Source organism: Malus domestica, chromosome 03 (genome assembly GCF_042453785.1).
Source record: "Malus domestica chromosome 03, GDT2T_hap1".
Lineage (NCBI taxonomy): Eukaryota > Viridiplantae > Streptophyta > Magnoliopsida > Rosales > Rosaceae > Malus > Malus domestica.
The window spans coordinates 7,984,284-8,011,328 of record NC_091663.1 but is presented as its reverse complement, the minus strand read 5'-3'; the positions used below and the strand labels follow the sequence as shown (position 1 = coordinate 8,011,328).

At 40.6% G+C, this 27,045-nt stretch overlaps 1 protein-coding gene and 1 long non-coding RNA gene across 5 annotated transcripts; one reads left to right on the top strand and one right to left on the bottom strand.

Moving 5' to 3' along the window:
- Positions 1-284: 284 nt before the first annotated feature.
- LOC114823919 (uncharacterized) lies at positions 285-18,522 on the top strand. Its single transcript, XM_029099724.2, has 4 exons — positions 285-857; positions 16,923-17,237; positions 17,362-17,811; positions 18,101-18,522. The coding sequence occupies exons 1-4, from the start codon at positions 314-316 to the stop codon at positions 18,496-18,498; spliced, it is 1,707 nt and encodes a 568-aa protein (XP_028955557.1). The 5' UTR covers positions 285-313; the 3' UTR covers positions 18,499-18,522.
- Positions 341-9,365, bottom strand: LOC114823920 (uncharacterized). 4 transcript variants are annotated; one of them, XR_003771992.2, is made up of 4 exons: positions 9,188-9,285; positions 8,818-8,911; positions 6,950-8,550; positions 341-1,333 (listed from the first exon to the last, which is right to left on the bottom strand). It is a non-coding gene; the product is annotated as an uncharacterized lncRNA (long non-coding RNA). The 4 variants fall into 4 exon arrangements; XR_011579224.1 differs by lacking the exon at positions 341-1,333 and having other exon boundaries at positions 6,633-7,506; positions 8,506-8,550; positions 9,188-9,365; XR_011579223.1 differs by lacking the exon at positions 341-1,333 and having other exon boundaries at positions 6,633-7,503; positions 8,506-8,550; positions 9,188-9,365.
- Positions 18,523-27,045: the final 8,523 nt, after the last annotated feature.

Here is a 27,045-nt window from a genome sequence, read left to right as displayed (position 1 = left end):
TCCAATCGAAAAGTTCAGGGAGGAAATCGAAAACTAGGTGAAAATTTAGGGGACAAATCGACAGTTTACTCCATATTAAAATGTATAAAACATGTGATAATGATATCATTTGTTTGTTTGTTTTTTTGGTCAGTCAACTACGTTGTTATGTATGATTGTTCCGCATCTTGCATTGCAAGGCAACAGTAGTTTTCCACAGTTTACTCCATATTACAATGTATAAAAAATGTGATAATGATATCATTTGTCTGTTTGAACCCCCCCCCCCCCCCCCCCCCAAAAAAAAAAAACTCAAAATTAAATCTGCAAATTAATGGCTGCTTCAAGTTTAGGACAAGGTGAAACAGCAATGGAGGATGTTGGCCAGAGTTCAAGACAAGATGATCAGATAACTGGCGAGGGACAAGGTGAAATAGCAATAGCAATGGAGGATGTTAGCCAGAGTTCAAGACAAGATGATCAAATAACTGGCGAGGGTGCTCATGAGAACACTGCAGGAGACACGCGCATGGATCCTATACTATACAGGTATGCAACGATGTCTAATTCAGGAGTAATATACCTCTGTCAAGAGTTTATACGGGATATGCGCACAAGGTATTTTGCCGGAGCCACAGGTATTCCTCATCAAATAGAATTGCTGGTCCGAAGTAGTGAAAACAAAGTAAGCATCCGTGGGAACACGATGCTTCACCTTGCTGCAAATACAGGCCACGTGCAGCTTATTGAACTAATTACCCGAACTTTTCCGGGGCTTGTCCGCAAAAGAAATCATGATGGAGAACTTCCGCTTCACGTAGCTGCATCCGCTGGCCATCTATCCGCAGTTCGTAAATTGGTAGCATGCACAGAGGGAGGTAAAGCTTTTTTTGCATTACAAATTATTCAATTAATAATTTTCATTTTTTTTTTTTGCTTTACAGATTATTCAATTAATCATATTAAAATAGTGAAAATCTTCTAGTTTTCAAATGCCACTCCATGTATATTTTTCTCACACACTACTGATGTCTAAATCTTATTGAGTTGCATGTATTTGGTTAATTAGTACAAACTAGAAAATATGCCTGCACGTTGTTGCGGGACTTGAATGCACCACCTTGAACTGCATGATTAAGACACATTTTGCCTGAATAAATTCAACACAATCATGAATGAACAAAAGGATAAATGAGTGAATGGGATCAGTAAGATATGCAACTTCGTTTTTATATACATACAACTTAGCTGACATGAAAAGATATTGCACAATTAACAGGATGAAACTAAACGTTCTGTTTCCCTAATAAATAGAAGAAATAGAAGCAACATCCAGTTCACACAAATCTTGCCCCTGCAGTCAAGTTGACAAAATATATATCATGTAGGTTAGGCACATGTTTTAGCAGTTGACAAAAAAACATAAAAACTGTTTCGTTCTTATTCTAGCATCTAAGTTTTCAAGCACAAACGTGCAAAGCAAAAACATGTAGGTGTTTCCATAAGAATTAGAAGTCGTGTATATTAGTTTAGGCAGAAACATGAGTAAAAAATCAAAACCTCAAGAATATGATTGTATTACAGCAAATATGATTGGGTTGTACTCGAGGATCAAATGAGGACTTGAGATTTTGGTAACTGTGTAGAAGAAAAAGAACACCAATGGAACATTCCTAGAAACTAACCCTCAAACCCATCCAAATCAGATCAACCACAACAACAACAACAACAACAACAAAGCTTTTTCCCACTAAGTGGGGTCGGCTATATGAATCCTAGAACGTCATTGCGCTCGGTTTTGTGTCATGTCCTCCGTTAGATCCAAGTACTCTAAGTCTTTTCTTAGGGTATCTTCCAAAGTTTTCCTAGGTCTTCCTCTACCCGTTCGGCCCTGAACCTCTGTCTCATAGTCACATCTTCGAACCGGAGCATCAGTAGGCCTTCTTTGCACATGTACAAACCACCGTAACCGATTTTCTCTCATCTTTCCTTCAATTTCGGCTACTCCTACTTTACCTCGGATATCCTCATTCCTAATCTTATCCTTTCTCGTGTGCCCACACATCCAATGAAGCATCCTCATCTCCGCTACACCTACGTGTTGATGCTTCACCGCCCAACATTCTGTGTCATACAGCATCGTCAACCTTATTGCCGTCCTATAAAATTTTCCCTTGAGTTTCAGTGGCCTACGACGGTCACACAACACGTCGGATGCACTCTTCCACTTCATCCATCCAGCTTGTATTCTATGGTTGAGATCTCCATCAAATTCTCCGTTCTTTTGCAAGATAGATCCTAGGTAGCGAAAACAATCGCTCTTTGGTAATTCCTGATCTCCGATCCTCACTCCTAACTCATTTTGGCCTCCGTTTGCACTGAACTTGCACTCCATATATTATGTCTTTGATCGGCTTAGGCGAAGACCTTTAGATTCCAACACTTCTCTCCAAAGGTTAAGCTTCACATTTACCCCTTCCTGAGTTTCATCTATCAACACTACATCGTTTGCGAAAAGCATACACCAAGGAATATCATCTTAAATATGTCCTGTTAACTCATCCATTACCAACGCAAAAAGGTAAGGACTTACGGATTGTTGATGCACAAAAGCAGTGAGGACTTTGGTACAACTGAAAGTATTAAGTTTGTGATCTTCGCTAGATTGCTCCGGTCATTAGTGTTGATAAGTATGTAAATGGATAGAGACAGGAAAGCAAACACAAGATGTACGTGGTTCACCCAGATTGGCTACGTCCACGGAGTATAGGAGTTCTCATTAATTGTGAAAGGTTTACACAGTACATAGGTTCAAGCTCTCCTTAGTGAGTACAAGTGAATGATTTAGTACAAATGATCCTGTCGGGGATCTGTCTCTCGAGATTAGGAGAACGGTGCATCGAAAACAATCCTGTTAGGAGTCTGGCTCTCGAGTTTCAGAGAGCGGTGTCTCTTCGATTTTTAAGAAAGTAATCATGTTGGGAGTCTGGCTCTCGAGATTCGGAGGGCGGTGCCTCTTCGATCTTGAAGCAAGCAATCTTGTTGGGAGTGTTTTCTCGAATGTGAGTAAAGGTTAGGCCTGTTTGCTAGTCTACCTTGCCACGAAGCACAGAGGTTGACACACAGAGACTTTCCAATTATCCAGCAGTGGTCCTGTTCTTTTACCCTTGTGGGTAATAATATGGTAGCTAGACCTTCAAAATTTATGTGTCTAAACTTTGTTAATGCTGTTTCTTTATTATTCTTTTACCCTTCTTGGTCATAGAGATGTAATGGGAGCTGCAAGCTTCACGTGTTTGAATTTTGTCAGAGATCTTTGGCAAAGTTATCTGTGGTACCCGTGAGCTGATGTTGCGTGTGTAAAATTGGATGATTGAACAGTAACATTCACGTGCTTTCTACTTCACTAGAAATCTTCGACAGAATGCCCGTAATTTTCGCAAAGTTGAGTGTGCATGTGACAGGTGCTGACAAGGCTGAAAAAGCAGGTGCCTCTTCGATTTCTGAGATCGGCCCTCGTGGTCTCTAAGCAGCCCAGCTTTTGAGAAAGCAAGCGCCTCTTCGGTTTCTGCGATCGGCCTTCGTGGTCTTTGAGCAGCCCAGCTTTTGAGAAAGCAAATGCCTCTTCGATTCCTGAGATCGGCCCTCGTGGTCTCTGAGCTGCCCAACTTTTGAGAAAGCAAACGCCTCTTCGATTTCTGAGCAGGCGCCTCTTCGATTTCTGAAGCTCCGTCGAGTGCAGATTTTTATAGAGGCTGGTATTAAGTTCCAAAGCACACTTGAATCTCCACCAGTAGAAGCTCTCTTCTTGCATTTCTAAGATCTTGATTTGTCCGACCTCTTCTCTCTTCAACACCTTTGAAAATGTATGGCCCCTCCAACCTTCGTTTTGACTTGAACCTTGTTGAAAAGGCAGCCATGCCTTTTCCAGACAACATATGGCGCCCATCCTTCTTATCCCCTACTGGTCCTCTTACCGTTGGGGATTCCGTGATAAAGAATGATATGACCGCTGCGGTGGTGGCCAGGAATCTTCTCACTCCCAAAGATAACAGACTACTTTCCAAACGGTCTGATGAGTTGGCTGTTAAGGATTTTCTAACTCTCAGTGTTCAGTGTGCAGGTTCTGTGTCTAATATGACCCAACACCTATTTGCTCGAACCCGCCAAGTTGAATCATTGGCGGCTGCAGTGATGAGTCTCAAACAGGAGATTAGAGGGCTCAAGCATGAGAATAAACAGTTGCACCAGCTCGCACATGACTATGCTACAAACATGAAGATGAAGCTTGACCAGATGAAGGAATCTGATGGTCAGATTTTACATGATCATCAGAGGTTTGTGGGTTTGTTCCAAAGGCATTTATTGCCTTCGTCTTCTGGGGCTATACCGCGTAATGAAGCTCCAAATGATCAACCTCCGATGCCTCATCCTTCTAGGGTTCTGTCCAGTACTGAGGCTCCGAATGATCCCCCTTCGGTGCCTTCTCTTTCTGGAGCTCTACCGACTGCTAAGACTTTTCCTAAGCAACCTTTGTGAATGCTCCCTCTTGTTTGTTTATTTTGACTCATGTATATGTACATATTTGTAACTTATCGAAAATATCAATTAATAAGCTTTGTTTCATTTCAACGTATTCCCTTAATTTCCCGAGTGAGGAAAACTTCTCGATTGGAGACTTAAAAAATTCAAGTCACTGAGTGGGGTCGGCTATATGAATCTTAGAACGCCATTGTGCTCGGTCCTATGTCATATCCTCCGTTAGATCCAAGTACTTTAAGTCTTTTCTTAGAGTCTCTTCCAAAGTTTTCCTAGGTCTTCCTCTACCCCTTCGGCCCTGAACCTCTGTCCCGTAGTCACATCTTCTAACCGGAGCATCAGTAGGCCTTCTTTGCACATGTCCAAACCACCGTAACCGATTTTCTCTCAGCTTTCCTTCAATTTCGGCTACTCCTACTTTACCTCGGATATCCTCATTCCTAATCCTATCCTTTCTTGTGTGCCCACACATCCAACGAAGCATCCATTTTGTGTACGTGTTTTGTCTTTGATCGACTTAGGCGAAGACCTTTAGATTCCAACACTTATCTCCAAATGTTAAGCTTCGCATTTACCCCTTCCTGAGTTTCATCTATCAACACTATATCGTCTGCGAAAAGCATACACCAAGGAATATCATCTTGAATATGTCATGTTAACTCATCCATTACCAACGCAAAAAGGTACGAACTTAAGGATAAGCCTTGATGTAACCCTACAGTTATGGGGAAGCTTTCGGTTTGTCTTTCATGAGTTCTTACGACAGTCTTTGCTCCTTCATACATATCCTTTATAGCTTGGATATATGCTACTCGTACTCCTTTCTTCTCTAAAATCCTCCAAATAATGTCTCTTGGGACCCTATCATACGTTTTTTCCAAATCTATAAAGACCATGTGTAAATCCTTTTTCCCATCTCTATATCTTTCCATCAATCTTTGTAAGAAATAGATTGCCTCCATGGTTGAGCACCTTGGCATGAACCCGAATTGGTTGTCCGAGACCTGTGTCTCTTGCCTCAATATATGCTCAATGACTCTTTCACAGAGCTTCATTGTATGACTCATTAGCTTAATACCCCTATAGTTCATGCAATTTTGTACGTCGCCCTTATTCTTGTAAATAGGCACCAAAGTGCTCTTTCGCCACTCGTTTGTCATCTTCTTCGTTTTCAAAATCCTATTGAAAAGGTCAGTGAGCCATGCTATACCTGTATCTCCCAAGGCTTTCCACACTTCAATCGGTATATCATCTGGGCCCATTGCTTTTCTATGCTTCATCTTCTTCAAAGCTACAACCACTTCTTCCTTCCTGATTCGACGATAAAATGAGTAGTTTCTACACTCTTCTGGGTTACTCAACTCCCCTAAAGAAGTACTCCTTTCATGTCCTTCATTGAAAAGATTATGAAAATAACCTCTCCATCTGTCTTTGACCGCGTTCTCTGTAGCAAGAACCTTTCCATCCTCATCCTTGATGCACCTCACTTGGTTTAGGTCCCTTGTCTTCTTTTCCCTTGCTCTAGCTAGTTTATAGATATCCAACTCTCCTTTTTTGGTATCTAGTCGCTTATACATATCGTCATAAGCCGCTAACTTAGTTTCTCTCACAGCTTTCTTCGCCTTTTGCTTGGCTCTTCTATACCGTTCACCATTTTCATCGGTCCTATCCTTGTATAAGGTTTTACAACATTCCTTCTTAGCCTTCACCTTTGTTTGTACCTCCTCATTCCACCACCAAGATTCCTTTTGGTATGGAGCAAAGCCCTTAGACTCTCCTAATACCTCTTTTGCTACTTTTCGAATACAGCTAGCCATGGAATCCCACCTTTGGCTAGCTTCCCCCTCTCTATCCCACACACACTGGGTGATTACTTTCTCTTTGAAAATGACTTGTTTTTCTTCTTTTAGATTCCACCATCTAGTCCTTGGGCACTTCCAAGTCTTGTTCTTTTTTCTCACTCTTTTGATATGTACATTCATCACCAACAAGCGATGTTGATTAGCCAAGCTCTCCCCCGGTATAACTTTGCAATCCTTACAAGTTATATAATATCCTTTCCTCATTAGAAGAAAATCTCAAATCAGATCAACCAATCAACCAAATTAGCACAATCAATAACCCTAAATTTACTCAACCAAATTTGCCCAATCAATAATCCTTAAGGATAAGATTATTTTTAACTATACACAAATTCACATGCTAGTCATTTGATACATTTAACTAATTCTGCAAGTTGTAAATGATTACAATACACAAATTCACATGCTAGTCATTTGATTACAATACATTTTTAAATGATTACAAATTTTCAACATAAATTAAGCAGAAAAATGAATACACTTTACCAATTGTCAGACACTACTAATTGCCAATATAGCAAGATAATGAATTCCGTGAACGAAAAAAATGATTTACAACTTCAACTTACCATGCCTAAGAAGCTCCATAATAGTAGCTTCCTCCTTACTTCATGCATCCGTTGATCATGGAAATTATAAAAATTACATCAAATCAAGAGACAATGTAAAAGTTGTGAGAAGGTGAATATGCAACAAAGAATCTAAGATATACCTGATAAATTTGCGATTCCATTATAATTTCACACAAAAAACGATCAAATTTTGATTCAAACAAAACAATCTCATCTGTTACAGATCAGACCAACCAAAAAAAGATTCTATTAACATGATTTTCAACCCAACTATAAAAAGGAGTTCTATAACAACACAATCAATATCATTTCAACCCAACCAAAAAGAAACTGATTGTATGTCATAAGTATGTAAACACGGAGAAAATGTATCATATTTCATGACTAATCAATTATACATACTTTGGATTCTAGACTGCACAGCTCAACCTGTGTGGCCTGGCTTTGAAGCGATTGATCCGTAATGTAAACACCCACATAACTTGACATCTCCACTAATTACCAAGTGGAGAACAAAATGATTTCCCAGTTGAAATCTTCCTCAGATTCCACTGCTGGAGAAAAATCCAACACGAAAATATCAAGCACCAATTCAGCAGTCAACACCCAATTCCAGAATCAGAATCACATCAAATCGATTTAACGTATACCTAAATCAATAAACACAAAGCACCCAAGCAGCCTAATAATTGTGCTCTATAAAATCACCAACCTCTCCTACTCTATTCCTAATACTCATCATGATGAAAATGCTAAATTAAGGCATAAATTTAATTATTAAATCAACGGAATAATGATGAAATTTTCAAATCAGAAATATATTATCTGCATATGAAGCACCAAATCTCATAAAACAGTAAAACACACAACATCAACATGTTAAAACACCCAAACTAAGAGCTTCTCCAACTCTCCCTCCCTGGCCTTTGATTTTATCAATCTAAATATTTATTAGGAGTCACAATTAATACTCACTTGAAACAATGAGTACATTCTAATCCAACAAATACTAAAACAGAATGGTGCCAGCATAATGACTTGGCACGTTGTACGCCATAAAGCTTCCTGCACTATGAGAAAACAGCAGCAACCAGAGAATAGAAAAGAAAAAAAGAGTTGCAATGCCTACATATAATGGAACTACTTTCCTATCAAGCTTCATGCGATGCCATGAAAAACATCTTAGCTTAAACAATCAAACTATTGCTAACATATATTCTGAATGAAATAGGTTTAAGCATATATTCAAACAACAATGATATAAACAACATAGAAATAAAATTGCAGAAATATCTAATGTTTAGATGGGAGAAGAATTAAAAGCATCTATTCAATTCAAGTGCTTGAAATTCAGAAGTTTGAATGGAGCGTGTGGATTTGACTAAATTCATATATATGTTTAAGATTCATCCTTCTTCCTCATAAAAATTGCTCTGAACTGCAATTTTCAATACAATTTGTGCCAAAATTCAATTCAGTATCTATCATCATCAAAATCTTCTTCCGAGTCAAAACTCATGATTGGGGGAGTCCAATAAGTAACAGATAATTACCTAAAGGGTTCATCCACCGACAACAATACCTTCCTCAACAGCCACCTGAAAATAAATAAATAAATAAATAAATTTTGATGGTGCTTTCTGTGCCAAAGATAAGATGAAAGAAAACAAGGATTTAATATGAAAAGACTTTTCTTCTCAGTCAAGTGTACCTTTTCAGGTAGAGTGAACAAAGATTTTATACAAAGCAGAAAAATTAGAAATTTATAAATTTATCTTGTCATGCCATACAGTTTTTAAGAATCGAGTAACATATATTTGGACATACTGGTTCTTTGCACGAATAAACTGAAGGTGTAAGCCCACCTTCTTCTGTGGCATGAATCTCTAACTGGAATAGCAGACAAACTGATGATGATGGCGCATCTAAATAGAAGATTCCGCGAGGTTCAAAAGAAATCTTAAGCAAAAAAGATGATAGGGGCAACAGTAAATTTGTTAGTCATAATATATCTCAAAAATTAATTCCTAAAAGTAATAAGAAAAGAAAAAGCACTAAAAATGACAGGGAAGAAAAGTTAAATTGATCTTTTAGCTTACATCCAGAACATTTGCTAGAGCATTTTCATTATTTAATTTAATCCTTTTAAAGAAAATATTTACAACGATGAAATGAAGTATCACGTAAAATGTCTTTCTAGAAACTCAGATAACTTTGATGAATTCAGCTACTAACCATTCTTATATCTTTCAGAAACGGGATGGGAAGTATTATGTGTTGTCACAGCCATCTGCATTACACCACCATTAATTGAATTCCAAAACATTACAACTTACTAACATGTTTTCCATGTGCAATTGCATTATTATGAATCACATCAGTCACCTGCACATAATACCTGAACGTTATACAAAGTAGTTCCGTAATACCAAATCACCAGTCCCCTCATCTTCATCATACGGCTCAACTCGTAGTTCTGTAATACCTGAACATTATAAAGAGAAGTAATATTCAAGACTCAAACACCGGATATGAAAACTGGTAACATTCAGTTTTAATAGCTGAAATTGGACCTTGTTTAAGCAGCTCCCCAACAGCATTAATACTGGGATGATGAGCTACAAAAACAGAGAAGAAGATACAAATTAAACTAAAAACATAAAATTTAACATAATCCAAGGATTTAAAATATCAAATATAAAGTCATTAGGATTGTGACCTCTGCATTGAGAAATATCTACTACATTATGAGTTCCCTCCTGATAGCCCAACCAAGGGTTTTCCGGTGAGCCACGAACGGCTAACTTAGCGCGCCACTGCCATCCCCACTAACACCAAACCCAAATAATATCAGGAACAAAACCTTAATAATACCAGTAACAAAACTCCAATTGCAAGGATATTATGTAAAAATAAACGATGATAGAAAGAGAGCAGGCAAATCGGACGTGGACTTCAACGTATACGAATCCATGGTTGAACTCATTTCCTGACACACAGAGTGAAGGAAATGAATCACCAAATTAAGATCCACATAATTAGTTGCATTTGTCACTCTTGGATATCTACTAATTAAGATCCACATAATTAGTTGCATTCGACACCAAAATACCAATCATTCCAAAACACCATTGAAGCACTGAAAAATCACAAATTTCACCAAATTCAAAAGCACCCAAAACCCAGCAATAAACTTTGGCAAAAGTCCGATTAAAAGAATGAGATCGCTTGAAACAAAACCCCCAAAATTAAAAAAAATGAAATTTTAACAGAAAACCCATTTCTAATCCCAAATTTACACTTACAACACATAATTTTCAAACCACAAAATTACCCACCCTAAAAAAGCGAACTTGTTCGTAACGGTAGAGAAAGGTTGAGTAGCTCAAACGAAGCGCTTTTGGTTGTGGGGAGAACATGAAAACACCTTCCACTTCCCTCCATTTCTTCTCAGCAGCAACCCATATATATAATTAAGTACTTATGATTTTCTCTTATCTTTCATTTTAAAAATTAAAAAATTAAAGATTCATTTTTAATTTAGTGAAATGAACTACAGATAAAATAGATAGCCAAAGAGTATAATCTCAAAACAGAGAGAAGGGAATCTTCAAAAAGTGGAAAGAAAATTCATATATTTTCGACATATTTTTCTTCTACACCTAAGCAAGTATTCAAATATAACATTCATATGATTACAAAGTATAGCTTCTAAAAACTCAAGATAGTCATTATCTTAAATACTAGATGATTCAAAGCTCCAAAATATTTCAAAACTATACATTTTCGAACACTAATGTTTTAAGCACATTCAATGACAAAGTCTCATCAACTCGTTGTAGACATACAAAAGAAATTTATAAATTGAAATAGTATCCCAAAAGAAATGTATTTAACCAGAGATGTTGAATGTGACCTCAGATTATACATTGTATTCGTACCATAGGTCCACAACTGATTCCCATGTCAGCAATTTAAAACTGAATTAAACATACCAGTCATATTCATCACCTAGCTACTAAAATAAACAGGTCCTGGCCTCCTGGCAGAGAGAACGAACATGTTACAGTCTTACATATTAGGTTTTTTGTTTTTTTAATTTTATATATCTATTAAAATAAACTGGTAAACGGGTAATCGTTATAACCGCAATTAATACTCATAAATGTCCATTTAAATTTCACAGGTAAACGGTTATACCCATAACTTAATTATCTAAACGGTTACCCATAACCGTAACTGTGAAATTTAAATGGGCGGATATCCGCAGTTACCCATAACCGATGGGTATTTGCCCATCCCTAAAAGGGAGCGGTTCTCGAGTGTGCTATGGATCTAGTCACCGGAATCTCGTTGAAAGATGAGGAAGGCTATCGAAAATGAAGCACTGGAACAAAAAGGTTGTTAGGACCTGACAGTTGGGCATTTCTCCTCTCTTTAAGTCCCGGGCCTTTTGTTAATAATTACCTTGTCTTGTCTTCAAGTCCAAGCCCCATAGCTAGGGTTTCCCCTTCTTGGCTTGATATATATATGTAACTCTCAGCCCCGTTAGGTTTTATGAATGAATGAAAAATCCTCGTATCCTTTTATCTCGACTTTTTCCTTTATCTCCCTTTAAATTCCAGCATTGTTATTTAATTTCTAACAATTTCAGCTGCTAATCTGATTGGGCGTACCAATTGTTATCAGAGCCCATAGATATTATGGGCCAAAACACTCCATCTGTAACCTCTAACCCAGACGCCGTCACTATGGCGGTCGATGTCTGTCATGAGCACATCACATCCCAGGTAGATGTTTGTGACTCCATATCAGCCCTAGAGAACCAACAGGTGTCCTTCCAAAAATCTCTTGACCAAATCAACAACTCCAATATAGCCTTTCAAAACACCATGACTACCTAGTTCGTGGCATTTCAATCTCCAATGCTCGACAAGCTTTATACTCTCAAATCAAGCCTTCCACCACCCCCAAACAAGCACTGACAGTAAATCCCACCTCTACCTGCACCCCTGCAACCAACCCCCCACCCTCATTCCGCTCCTTATTTGCCCTACCCACCACTACCTACACAAGTTTGGGACTCTCTAAACCTCCATCCCTAAGTTTAGCCCCAATCCCCACCTATACTCCCTCTACCCGACCCACACCATCCTCTTCGACCATTGAATCACAGCTCACCCACATCCAACAAATGGGCACTGTGGATGACTATATAGCAGAGTTTACTAAACTCTCTTGTAGGGTGATTAATTGGACAGAGAATCGGCTCAAACATGTTTTCTTAGGGGGATTAAAATAGGATATTCGCCATGATGTCCTAGCTCTTAAACCCGATTCTTTACACCAAGCTTAAAAATTGGCCAAAATTTTTTAAACCAAAATGCAGTCCAAAAGAACCTCTCGTTCTAATTTCTCTCGGCAATACCTACCCTCTAGCTTTCCAAAACCATCCAACCCTAACTCCATCTCTGCCATCTCATGCCTTAAACCCCCTCCAATCCAAACCGCGCCATTCAAACAATTAACCTCAGCTGAGGTTCAAGAAAAAATTCGCAAACTCGAATGCTTCCATTGCACAGAACCTTATGTTCCCAGACATAAATGCAAAGTTCCTATGATTGTGATGCTTGATGCCCCTACCATTGAAGATGATTCTATTGAGTTTCATGATTTCCAATCGGAGTAAGAACTCCCTCCTGATCCCACACGCCACATGCTAGAGCTTTTTTCGCTCTTTAGGCTTAACATGGGTCAACTACTGAAATTGCAAGGCTCCATTAACTCCCTTCCAATTACGATCCTAATCGATTATGGAGCTACTTGCAATTTGCTTTATACGGATGTTGCACACCGTTTAGGCCTGCCAATTGAAAATATTGCCCCGGTTCATTTCACTACAGCCTTTCACACACGAATTACTGCATCCTTGCGAGTTTATGATGTCGATGTAAATCTGCAAGGCTACACCCTTTGAGGTTCATCCCTTTAGGGACTATTCAAAATCACCCCACCTTTTCACACCTGTCATTCACTACAACCCACTTCCCAACTCACCCATCTCATTCCCCGACCAAACTCACCCACAGATACCCTTCTCTCCCCACCAACCGACACCCACCCAACCATTTTTTCCCTCCTTACACAATACCGCCATCTTTTCGCCATACCATCTGGTCTCCCACCCCAATGCCATATAAACCTTAAAATTTTGCTCTTACCCAACACTACACCTATCTCGGTTCGTCCATGTTGATACCCACACTCCAAAAAAGCTGAACTTAAGAAACAAGTGCAAGAACTCCTACAATCAAGCGTAATTTGAAACAACAATAGTCATTTTTCCTCGCCAGTACTCATTGTGAAAAAGAAGGATGACTCATGGCGTCTTTGTATTGACTATAGAGCTTTGAATGCAGCAACCATCAAGGACCGTTTCCCCATTCCAATTGTGGATGAGTTACTTGACAAATTGCATGGGGCAACCATATTTTCCAAGCTTGACCTTTAGTCAGGTTACCACCAGATCCGCATGTGTTCCAAGGATATTCCAAAAACAGCATTTCGTACACACAACGGCCATTTCGAGTTCTTGGTGATGACATTCGGCTTTTCCAATGCTCCATCAACTTTTCAGGCTTTGATGAATTCCATTTTTAGGCCATACTTGCATAAGTTTGTATTAGTTTTTTTTTTTTTATGATATCCTTGTCTATAGTTCTTCATTTGCTACCCACATCTCCCATTTGGAGATTATTTTTCAAGTTTTGTCTACTCACAGCTTAAGGGTAAAGCTTAGCAAATGTTCCTTTGGGCAAGCTACGATTGACTATTTGGGCCACTTTATCTCGGGCCACGGTGTGGCAATGGACACCTCCAAGATTCAAGCAATCACAAATTGGCCTCAACCGTAGTCTATCAAAAGCCTTCGTGGATTCTTGGGTCTCACAGGTTATTATCGGAAGTTCGTCCGTCATTATGGTCTGATTGCAAAGCCATTGACTGACATGTTAAAACAGGGTAATTTCTCATGGACAACTGACTCCATTGCTGCATTTGACAAGCTCAAGCATGCGTTAGTAACCACACTCGTGCTTGTTCTCCCCAATTTCTCCTAACAATTTGTCGTGGAAACAAATGCATCGAGTATTGGTATAGGTGTTATCTTATGCCAAGATGGTCACCCAATAACTTACCTCAGTAAGGCCTTGTCCTGTCTTAATCTCGATCTCTCTACATATGACAAGGAAATGCTCGCCATCGTCTTTGCTGTGCAGAATTGGCGCCATTACCTCTTGGGTCAACAATTTAGAATTGTGACTGACCACAAACCCATCAAGTTCTTCCTTGAGCAGCGTATAACGACTCCACAACAACAAAAATGGCTTGTTAAGCTTCTAGGGTATAATTACACAGTGGACTACATATCGGGTTCTCAAAATGGAGCCCCGAATGCACTTTCTCACCAACATGAGATACTGCTTTTTATGGGTTTATCCTCTCCAGTTTTTGATTGTTTACCAAACCTATAACAATCATATGCTGCAGATCCACAGGTTCAAACACTCTGGCTTTCATTGCTCCAAACACCAAACAACAGTGTGCGAGGCTTCACACTTGTTAATGGTGTCCTTCATTACAAACAGGGAGTTTTTGTTCCTTTGACATCATAATGGCGTCCAAAAATCCTAGAAGAATTCCACTTTTCGCTGCAAGGGGGCCACTCCGGTTTTCTCCGTACTTACAACCACGTCTCTCGCAACTGTCTTTGGCCTAGTATTCGTAAAGATGTAAAGAATTTTGTATCCACTTGCTCGGAATGCCAATGCTAGAATCATGAGAACATTCACCCGTTGGGTCTCTTGCAGCCGCTCTCTATTCCTGACGGCATATGGCAGGACATTGCTCTTGACTTCGTCGAATGATTATCTTCTTCCAATGGCTACACAGTCATTTTGGTAGTTGTTGATCGCCTCACTAAATATGGCCACTTAATTCCGATCAAACACATATACACAGTTGCATCCGTTGCCGACACATTCATCAAGGAAAATTTTCATCTTCATGGCATGCCAAAATCGATTGTCTCGGATCGTAACCCAACCTTTCTCAGCCACTTTTGGCAATAGTTATTCAGTAAACAGGGCACCTAATTGCGTCAGAGTTCTGCATACCACCCGCAATCTGATGGCCAATCAGAAGTCTTAAATCGCACACTCGAGCATTTCCTTCGATGCTTCTCGGCAGATCACCCTCGCAAGTGGGCTGCCATCCTTCCCTGGGCCGAGTGGTGGTACAACACCACGTTTCAATCTGCCATTAAAATGTCACCCTTCCAGGCGTTGTATGGATTGCCACCCCCAACCATTCACTCCTACATATTTGGTACTACGGCAGTTAACTCGGTTGATGTGGCATTGCAGGACCATAACAAGCTTCTTAGCCTTTTGCGTGCTAACTTGTAGCTTGCACATAATCGAATGAAATAAGTTGACGATAAAGGTCGAACTGAACACGAATTCAATGTGGGTGATTAGGTCTATCTCAAGCTCCAGCCCTATCTCCAGCAATCTGTGGCCACTCGGCATTTCAACAAACTTACACCTAAGTTTTATGGCCCATTCCAAGTGAAAGCTTGCATAGGTGTAGTGGCTTACCATTTGAATCTACCTCTTGACTCCAAAATACACCCAGTCTTCCATGTATCTCTACTCAAGAAGAAGATAGGTGATGCCATCTCTCCAAGTCCAATCCTGCCGCTTATTGACTCTATAAGTCACTTGCATTGGCAACCTAAGAAGATTTTGGACAGAGGGATGTTCAAGAAGAAGAACGTTACAATCACAAAATGGCTCATACAGTGGTTGGCTCTTCCAGCTGAATATGCCACATAGGAGGAAGCCGACGAGATCATTGCACATTATCCAGACTTTTGAACCTGAAGACATGTTCCTTCTTAAGGGAGGGAGTTGTTAGGACCTAACAGTTGGACCTTTCTCATCTTTTTAAGTCCCAAGCCTTTTGTTAATAATTACCTTGTCTTGTCTTCAAGCCCAAGCCTCATAGCTAGGGTTTCCCCTTATTGGCTTGATATATATATATATATATATATATATATATATATATATATATATATATGTAACTCTCAGCCTCGTTGGGTTTTATGAATGAATGAATAATCCTTTTATCCTTTGTCTCGACTTCTTCCTTTATCTCCCTTTAAATTCCTGCATTGTTCTTTAATTTCTAACAATTTCACTGCTAATCCGATTAGGCGTACCAAAGGAAGAGGCGAAAGAAAGAGAGAAACGAAAGATGCTTCCAGCGATTGCATTAACCTCTCGCCTCTTCGCCTCTTTCTGCGGCTCATCTGATCCCTATCGCGATCTCAATCCCTCTCTCGATCCCGATCTCTATCTTAGTCCTTCTTTTGATCCCTGAAATCCGAACAACCACTCTCTCTTTCTCTCACTGTCACCCTCCCACTCACTCATGCTAAGATCGGCATGGGCATGCCTGCGCCGAAGAAAGAAACAAATGATGGGGAAACAACTTAACCTCAATCATTCCGAAAACCCTAAGGACAAAAACCTCACTGTGTGATCTGAAGCTCAAATGGGCAGTCTCATCATTTAATACTACAAAAAATTTCTGAAGCCCAATGACAATTTTGCAAATTACTTTAAATCAGGGGCAAGGAGCTTTAGTGGCAATTTCGTAAATAAACTGAAATGTACCTCAAAATTACACAGTGCCACCCTCCCCCTACTTTAGACTAAAGTAATGAGTATTAGATTGTCAATACAACAATTAAAAACAAAATTAGACAATAGCGTAATAAAATTAGGCATTTTGTAATTGATTTTTTCAATATTTGTAAAAGAACTAGCTTTATTTATCCAAAAAAAGAGCTCAAATTTTTTAAGGTGCCCCCTCTTAGTTAAATTTCTGGCTTCGTCTTGTTTGGTAGACACGGCTCAAGGTAATACGTTTAATGAAGAGGACGAGAGAGGGAACACTGCGTTGCATGTCGCTGTGGAAAATAATCACCAAGATGTGGCTATGTTTTTGGTCGGCGAAGATGGATCTGGATCCACGTTGCATTCCACAAATGAATCCGGAAAGACTCCCTTGTGCATGGCTGCTGAAACTGCCAATCTTGAACTTGTTAAAGCAATGGTAGACAAGACGCCAAATAGCACAACAGACGCTAATTCTGGTAATTTTTGGCAAGGATCGAACGGCAACTCAATTCTTCGTAGTGCGATCATATGGAGGAAACAAGGTAAATATTAAGCATTTGCAGTTACCCTTTTTTCTTTTTGGTATACTTGTGAGTAATTTTTGTTTTGGTACATATAGCTAGTAATGAGTATTTTTTTAAATTTTGGCATGGGGTACAAATATAGCAAAAGGTGGCCTCAAGAAATATGATGCAGTGTTCGTGTTGGTCATGCTCATGTTATGGTATATCAACATTCCACTCTTTGTTTTGCTGGCGGTTGTTTGGGCATGGGTTACAAGTATAGCAAAAGGTGGCCTCAAGAAATATGATGCAGTGTTCGTGTTGGTCATGCTCATGTTATGGAATTTCAACATTCCACTTTTTTTTGTGCTGGCGGGGGTTGTATGCTTGATTGAAGTTTCTCAATGGTGGCTGCCCAGAACCAACAGAAAGAAGTATACAAATATACCTCTGTCATTGCTATTTTCTATAGCAGTGTTCGCGTTGGTCATGTCCATATTAATCAATCTCATCAATCCACTCTTTGTGATGGCGGGGGTTGTATGCTGGATATTTTTTAAGAGTATAGTTTCTCAATGGTGGCTGCCCAGAGCCAACAGAAAGAAGTATACAAGTATGCCTCTGTCATTGCCTTTTTCATGTCATTAGCATATAATATTGAAGTAGTCAATAATATTGCTTACTTTGTGGGAATGAGCAAAATTTTCATACTCAATTGCACATACCATTGGAGCGGGAGCAAAGTTTTACCTGCGTGGCTCATCAAAATCATTTTTTTACACTGTTGGAGATGCTCTAACTCTTTGTAATATGGCATTATGACAATTTACCTTTTGTTTATTTCTCTCTTCATAAATACTTATTCTTGACAGAGTTGCTTCTAAAATGCATATGCTATGTAGATCTCCTAGAGACGATATTGAGCAAAATGGATTCAGCTGATCTCATCAATTCAATGGACCAAGGGTGGATGTCTCCTCTTACAGTTGCGGCTTATATGGATAACTTTGTGGCGGTACGCATATTGTTGCACAAATTTACTGGATTGGCATACAAAGGTGACGAAAATCAGTTGCTTCCTATACATGTGGCGTCCAAAAAAGGCCATTGCAGGGTTGTTGAAGAGTTTCTCGATTATTGCCCCGACTTGAGGGATCAAGTGACCATGAAGGCCGGAATATTCTTCATCTTGCGGCCGCGCATGGAAGAGTTGATGTTGTCCGATATATTATTGGAAAGCGCGATCTTCAAGTGCTTAGCAAGCAAAGAGATCAAAGTGGAAATACCCCTCTACATATAGCCGTCCAAAACTGGCATCCTAAGATCGTCAAAATTCTTTCCCTCTTCCATGCGTATGAGAGAGCCAATTTAAATAGTTTGAACAATGCAGGTGAGACGGCATTGGACCTTGCAGAGAAGACCGGGGTAGATAAAGAGATGTTGTTTCGGAGACTACGTAATTTCTCAACGCATCTTTTCGATTAGTTTCCTTTACCTACAGTGTGACACTACAACTACCTACAAGTATGTCGTACATAGGAGAGAATTCTACAACGTAATTAATTAACCAGAGGTATATGTATCCCCTTCTTGTCCCTCTCATTGCATAAGAGAGATATAAAGAGGGGAGGATATCCTGATTACACACGATTTTTCCCTGCAGAAGCTAACCCTTATGGCCTTTATTTTATAATCGTTTCTCGTGTTTGTCATGCATGATCTATATAACAACTTGGTCAAGAACTGAAACTTTCGTTTTTCTTGCAGAAACTAACACTTATGGCCTTGAACTTGGCTAATGCTCCACGATCTGAAGAGCGAAAAGTCTCCAAAGAGACACAGGATTCTGTTCCGAAGTCCTTGCACAATTCTGATAACCTAATGTTTTCGAAAGAGAGTGTCAATACTCTCCTATTGGTGTCAACGCTGGTGGTTGGTATAACGTTTGCTCAAGGCTTCACAGTACCAGGTGGATACAGTGACACTGGAAATAATGTGGGCACCCCAAATTTTCTTCCGCATAGCCTATTCAGAATTTTCTTGATATGCAATACCGTGGCTATGTGCGGCTCCATTACTGCTTCAATTGCCCTTATGTGGGCGCAAACATATGACCCTAGTATAATCTATGCTGCCATGAGATTTACCTTACCGGTGCTAGGCGTAACGCTTACCATGATGTCCTCGTCATTCCTGGCTGGTGTTGCACTGACAGTGTATCACGTTTTATGGCTTCGCATCTTTGTTTATGCTATGGGATTGTCCTTCACTGTCTTCATAGTAGGGCTCCTTGCTCCTCTCATAGATCTTCCAGTTTCCTACGAAACTATCCCAACACGCGCCATCTTATTCTTCTGCTTTGATCTATTAATGTTTGTCGGCGGATATAATTAATTTCGGCGATGATTGGTCTAATAGATGGAGTTTGTAGAATTTCAATCAAAACTTATGGCAATTGTTGAAGATGGCACCAGTCGTTTATCCTGTATTACTGCCAACCTTTCTTTTCTTGTAATAGCTACATTTCTCTAGATAATTTCTTCTACTTCCAGTACATTTATATCAATTTACTCGAAATTTCTGTCATGCAGCTCGACATTGGGGCCAGTGGCGGATCCAGGAAAAAATGTTTATGGGGTCATAGCGCGCGCAGCGCGAAATTTTTTTTTAGCCTCGCATGAACTATAGGGGAATTAAGCTAATGAGTCATACAATGAAGCTCTGGGAGAGAGTCATTGAGCATAGATTGAGGCAAGAGACACGGGTTTCGGACAACCAATTCGGGTTCATGCCAGGGCGCTCAACCATGGAGGCAATCTATCTCTTACGAAGATTGATGGAAAGATATAGAGATGGGAAAAAGGATTTACACATGGTCTTTATAGATTTGGAAAAAGCGTATGATAGGGTCCCAAGAGACATTCTTTGGAGGATTTTAGAGAAGAAAGGAGTACGAGTAGCATATATCCAAGCTATACAGGATATGTATGAAGGAGTAAAGACTGCCGTAAGAACTCATGAAGGACAAACCGAAAGCTTTCCCATAACTGTAGGATTACATCAAGGCTCATCCTTAAGTCCTTACCTTTTTGCGTTGGTAATGGATGAGTTAACAGGACATATTCAAGGTGATATTCCTTGGTGTATGCTTTTCGCAGACGATGTAGTGTTGATAGATGAAACTCAGGAAGGGGTAAATGCAAAGCTTAACCTTTGGAGAGAAGTGTTGGAATCTAAAGGTCTTCGCCTAAGCCGATCAAAGACAGAATATATGGAGTGCAAGTTCAGTGCAAATGGAGGCCAAAACGAGTTAGGGGTGAGGATCGGAGATCAAGAAATACCAAAGAGCGACCGTTTTCGTTACCTAGGATCTGTCTTGCAAAAGAACGGAGAATTAGATGGAGATCTCAACCATAGAATACAAGCTGGATGGATGAAGTGGAAGAGTGCATCCGGCGTGTTGTGTGACCGCCGTATGCCACTGAAGCTCAAGGGAAAATTTTATAGGACGGCAATAAGGCCAGCGATGCTGTATGGCACAGAATGTTGGGCGGTGAAGCATCAACACGTACACAAAATGGGTGTAGCGGAGATGAGGATGCTTCGTTGGATGTGTGGGCACACGAGAAAGGATAAGATTAGGAATGAGGATATCCGGGGTAAAGTAGGAGTAGCCGAAATTGAAGGAAAGATGAGAGAAAATCGGTTACGGTGGTTTGGACATGTGCAAAGAAGGCCTACTGACGCTCCGATTAGAAGATGCGACTATGGGACAGAGGTTCAGGGCCGAAGGGGCAGAGGAAGACCTAGGAAAACTTTGGAAGAGACCCTAAGAAAAGACTTAGAGTACTTGGATCTAACGGAGGACATGACACAGGACAGAACACAATGGCGTTCTAAGATTCATATAGTCGATCCCACTCAGTGACTTGGATTTTCCAAGTCTCAAACCGAGAAGTTTTCCTCACTCGGGAAATTAAGGGAACACTACCTCAACCTATATGCTCCACTCACAAAGCTTCAACATACAAGCTTCAACAAAAGAAAATTCAAAGAACTTAGCGAAGAAGGCTTTGGTGTATTTAACACAATACGTTGAAATGAAGGAAAGCTTATTTATTGATATCCCCGATAAGTTACAAATATGTACATATACTTGAGTCAAATAAACAAACAAGAGGGAGCCTTCACAAAGGTTGCTTAGGAGAAGTCTCAGCAGTCGGTAGAGCCCCAGAAAGAGAAGGCACCGGAGGGGGATCATTCGAAGCCTCAGTACTGGACAAAACCCTAGCAGGAGGAGGCATCAGAGATTGATCATTTGGAGCTTCATTACGCAGTACAGCCCCAGAAGACGAAGGCAATAAATGCCTTTGGAACAAACCCACAAATCTCTGATGATCAAGTAAAACCTGACCATCAGATTCCTTCATCTGGTCAAGCTTCCTCTTCATGTTTGTAGCATAGTCATGTGCGAGCCGGTGCAACTGTTTATTCTCATGCTTGAGCCATCTAATCTCCTGTTTGAGACTCATCACTTCAGCCGCCAATGATTCAACTTGGCGGGTTCGAGCAAATAGGCGTTGTGCCATATTAGACACATAACCTGCACACTGAACACTGAGAGCCAGAGAATCCTTAACAGACAACTCATCAGACCGTTTGGAAAGTAGTCTGTTATCTTTGGGAGTGAGAAGGTTCCTGGCCACTACCGCAGCGGTCATATCATTCTTCATCACGGAATCCCCAACGGTAAGAGGACCAGTAGGGGAGACGAAGGATGGGCACCATATGTTGTCTGGAGAAGGCGGGGCTGCCTCTTCAACAAGGTTCAAGTCAAAACGACGGTCGGAGGGGCCAGACATTTTCAAAGGTGTTGAAGAGAGAAGAGGTCGGACAAATCAAGATCTTAGAAGTGCAAGAATTGAGCTTCTACTGGTGGATATTCAAGTGTGCTTTGGAACTTAATGTCAGCCCCTATAAAAATCTGCACTCGACGAAGCTTCAGAAATCGAAGAGGCGCCTGCTCAGAAATCGAAGAGGCGTTTGCTTTCTCAAAAGCTGGGCTGCTCAGAGACCACGAGGGTCAATCTCAGAAATCGAAGAGGTGTTTGCTTTCTCAAAAGCTGGGCTGCTCAAAGACCACAAAGGCCGATCTTAGAAATCGAAGAGGCTTGCTTTCTCAAAAGCTGGGCTGCTCAGAGACCACGAGGGCCGATTTCAGAAATCGAAGAGGCACCTACTTTTCCAGCCTTGTCAGCACCTGTCACACGCACACTCAGCTTTGCGGAAATTATGGGCATTCTGTCGAAGATTTCTGGCGAAGTAGAAAGCACATGAATCGTACTGTTCAATCACCCACTTCCCACACGCAACAGTAGGTCATGGGTACCACAGATAACTTTGCCAAAGTTCTCTGACAAAGTTGAGACACGTGAAGCTTGCAGCTCCCATCGCTCTGACCAAGAAGGGTAAAAGAATTGCAAAGAAACAACACTAACAAAGTTTAGACACATAAATTTTGAAGGTCTAGCTACCATATTATTACCCACAAGGGTAAAGGAACAGTACCACTGCTGGATAATTGGAAAGTCCCGGTGTGTCAACCTCTGTGCTTCGTGGCAAGGTAGACTAGCAAACATGCCCAACCTTTACTCACATTCGAGAAAACACTCCTAACAAGATTGCTTGCTCCAAAATCGAAGAGGCACCGCCCTCCGAATTTCGAGAGCTAGACTCCCAACATGATTACTTTCTCAAAAATCGAAGAGAGGGTAAAGGAACAGTACCACTGCTGGATAATTGGAAAGTCCCTGTGTGTCAACCTTTGTGCTTCGTGGCAAGGTAGACTAGCAAACATGCCCAACCTTTACTCACATTCGAGAAAACACTCCCAACAAGATTGCTTGCTCCAAAATCGAAGAGGCACCGCCCTCCGAATCTCGAGAGCCAGACTCCCAACATGATTACTTTCTCAAAATCGAAGAGAGGGTAAAGGAACAGTACCACTGCTGGATAATTGGAAAGTCTCTGTGTGTCAACTTCCGTGCTTCGTGGCAAGGTAGACTAGCAAACATGCCCAACCTTTACTCACATTCGAGAAAACACTCCCAACAAGATTGCTTGCTCTAAAATCGAAGAGGCACGGCCCTCCGAATCTCGAGAGCCAGACTCCCAACATGATTACTTTCTCAAAAATCGAAGAGGCATCGTTCTCCGAATCTCGAGAGCCAGACCCCCAGCAGGATTGCTTTCTCAAAAATCGAAGAGGCATCGTTCTCCGAATCTCGAGAGCCAGACCCCCGACAGGTCTGTAATCTTCACACGCAACATCAGCTTTCCAGATACCACAAACCACTTTTTCAAAGTGCTCTGACAGAGTTAAAACATGTGAAGCTGGCAGCTCCCACTACCGTGCTATAACCAAGTAGGGTAAAGGAATAGCATTATTACTTGATGTTAGGGAGACTCCTATATATGTCGACTTCCATCCCTAACGGACAGGCAGACCTGCAAAAATGCTCAACCCTTTCTCTTATCTGAGAGGGCACTCCCAACAAAGCCTTTCGAAATATTCAGCTTTCTTTCCCCCCGATAATACCTCTATAAACAAGCTATACTAGAGCAAGATTATCTCATATCATCAGGGTTAAAAGCAAGAGTATCCCATATCATGCTTTTTCCCTGTCTTTTCCTTTGGCCTTGTTCTTACCTGTAAGACAAGGAGAAAGAGAGCAATCAGTCAGCACTTGGAATTAAGCTTCCAGCCAGGAACTGACTGCCTGGAACCCCTTACCTGATTACTTACCTGGCATTGCTCTCGAGTACTCATCTTCAACATCTTATGCTTCCAGGGAAGATACCGCATTTGCCTGAGGAACAGATAGGGCAAGTGAGAAGGATACAAGGAAGCATGTGGAGACAAGCGTAACAGCACACGTGCCGATACATCCACTACTCTATCAAAAGAAAAAGTATCCCATATCAGCAGGGTCGAACGTACTCTAGATTTGATGGACTTGTTTTGACCCTCAAATTCTTCAGTCGGCCTTATACTCTGGAGGAAACCAGAAAACCCTCCAGCCCAGTTCAAGAATAAGCCTGTGGAAAGTTACTTCTTCAAAAGCAAAAGTATCCCATATCATCTCTCCTCATTTTTCTTCTCTTTATCCTTCATGCTGCCTGCAAGATAGGGAGAATGTGAACAATCAGCCGGAGCTCTGATTGCTTACCTTGTCTGTCACCTCTTTCAGCAGATCCCCCAGCTCGGCGACTTGGGGGACTCCTACTACATGGTTTGTATCTCGCTGGACCAAGCATGAAACTACAAGTAAGCTTCAAGTGAAATTGATACATTACCTTGTGCATCTCCACCAGTTACAGATACCACCCCTGGATGGAGGAAGAGTACTTCCAGAGAAGATGCCACATCTACCTATGAGACAGATAAGGCAAGTCAAGACGATACCACACTCCGGTACTTAGAAGTTTCGTGGCTACGAGATCATTCTCCCACAATATTTCCTAATGTCATTTGTACTAAATCATTCACTTGTACCCACTAAAGGAGAGCTTGAACCTATGTACTTGTGTAAACCCTTCACAATTAATAAGAACTCCTCTATTCCGTGGACGTAGCCAATCTGGGTGAACCACGTACATCTTGTGTTTGCTTTCCTATCTCTATCCATTTATATACTTATCCACACTAATGACCGGAGCAATCTAGAGAAGATCACAAAAAGTGACCGTTTTCGCTACCTAGGATCTATCTTGCAAGAGAACGGAGAATTAGATGGAGATCTCAACCATAGAATACAAGCTGGATGGATGAAGTGTAAGAGTGCATCCGGCGTGTTGTGTGACCGTCGTAGGCCACTGAAGCTCAAGCGAAAATTTTATAGGACGGCAATAAGGCCAGCGATATTGTATGGCACAGAATGTTGGGCGATGAAGCATCAACGTACACAAAATGGGTGTAGCGGAGATGAGGATGCTTCGTGGGATGTATGGGCACACGAGAAAGGATAAGATTGGGAATTAGGATATCCGAGGTAAAGTAGGAGTAGCCAAAATTGAAGGAAATATAAGAGAAAATCGGTTCCGGTGGTTTGGACATGTGCAAAGAAGGCCTATTGACGCTCCGGTTCGGAAATGTGACTACGGGACAGAGGTTCGGGGCCGAAGGAGTAAAGGAAGACCTAGGAAAACTTTGGAAGAGACCCTAAGAAAAGACTTGAGTACTTGGATCTAACAGAGGACATGACACAAATGAGCGCAATGGCGTTCTAGGATTCATATAGCCGACCCCACTTAGTGGGAAAAGGCTTTGTTGTTGTTGTTGTTGTTGTTTGGTACTTCGGACTGTATTGACTATTTCAGTCGGATAAGATAAATAGTCGTCGGATAGTACTAACTCCATTAGTCGGGCGTTTGGTGCAGTGTCGAATTAATCTGTGCATGGAACAATAATAAAGTATAGGGACTGACCCAAGATTCTGGCATAAATCACATCATAATTCGTTTAGGTGGATTCATGCAAGTAAGATTCACTTAAACTTCCTCTTTTATTGTCTTGTTACTGGCGTATCCAAATTTTTGCTTTCCCTGACAGCTTGATGTTTCAAATTAATTTCCGTATCTTCTTAATGTTCTCGTTCTCATATAGCACTCCTCCAACCCCTATCATTTCTTTATCAGAAAGACCAATTAAACTGGATAGAGTTATAAAAAGTAGCATGTATAAATATCATTCACTTGACAAAAACAGGCATGCAACCAAGCACACAACCAAGCTCATTTGAGTGGGCTGCTTCTTCTTCCTCTTCCTGCCCAGTTTTCGTTCAGGGCTTTTGTCGAACAGTTGGCGTGCCTCCGACCCCGACGACCCCAGCTCCAAGAGGTCGCATATGGGAGCTTCAAGGTTGTTTCCATGGTTTCCAAGGGGTCGTGCGACCCCGACGACCCCACTGTGGATCCGCCACTGATTGGGGCTGATAAACTGGATTTAGATCAATATTCAGCAAAGTCTCAAATTTGGATTAATATAATATTATGATCATGAATACAACTTCCATAAAAGTTTGTTGAAATAGTGAACTCCAAATCCTAGTGAACGAATGTTATAGGTATATGTAATAAATTTATATTTACATTATCTAGATGAGGCTGCATCAAAGCGTAAGGCAAAACGTTGGCTTCACTGAAAGACATAAAGAAAATAAAATCTGCAAAAGGGGCAAATGAGGTGATGGAAATTGGAGACAATGAGAAACTGGATGCTTTTTATAACAGCGGACAAGTCATTATAAGCTAATCATACCGGTAATAGAAATTACTCTTTGCTTGCATGCTTTTTAACATGGAGAGAAATTGAATTTGTATTTTAGAATTAGCGTTATTCTTGATATTCCAACTGCTTGGAAAGGTTTTTCGAAATTGTATTTTAGTTTTAGTGTTCTTTATTATTTAGAGCAAAAGGTTAATAATTGCCTTTTTGCATTCCACATGTATGTAAATAGTATTTGCCTATTCTTAATGAACGAGACATCAATCACATGTACGTACATAGTATTTCGGATTAGAACTTTTGACATGTTTTATAGGATTTTAAAATCTGCAGCAACGCGTGGGCCCTAATCTCTAGTTATAACAGTGAAATGACGAAAATGCCCTTTGTTTCTTCTCACATCCACGTTGTGTTGTTTGCTCGGTACAATAAAATTCCGATTTTGCCCTTTTTTGCCACAGGTCCCTCATAGTTTAACCCTCTGTTTTTGTTTCTTTTTCTCGATGTTTTCTTTCGGCTTCTGCTTCTTTCTTTCTTGGCCACGCGTCGATCATCGTCGAA

What these genes read in the sequence shown, in the direction of transcription:
- LOC114823919 (XM_029099724.2), top strand. Translation starts at nt 314, where the DNA reads ATGGCTGCTTCAAGTTTAGGACAAGGTGAAACAGCAATGGAGGATGTT. An exon ending in GGTAGCATGCACAGAGGGAG is followed by an intron (nt 858 to 16,922) that starts GTAAAGCTTTTT and finishes CTTGTTTGGTAG; the next exon opens with ACACGGCTCAAGGTAATACG. An exon ending in CAACAGAAAGAAGTATACAA is followed by an intron (nt 17,812 to 18,100) that starts GTATGCCTCTGT and finishes TATGCTATGTAG; the next exon opens with ATCTCCTAGAGACGATATTG.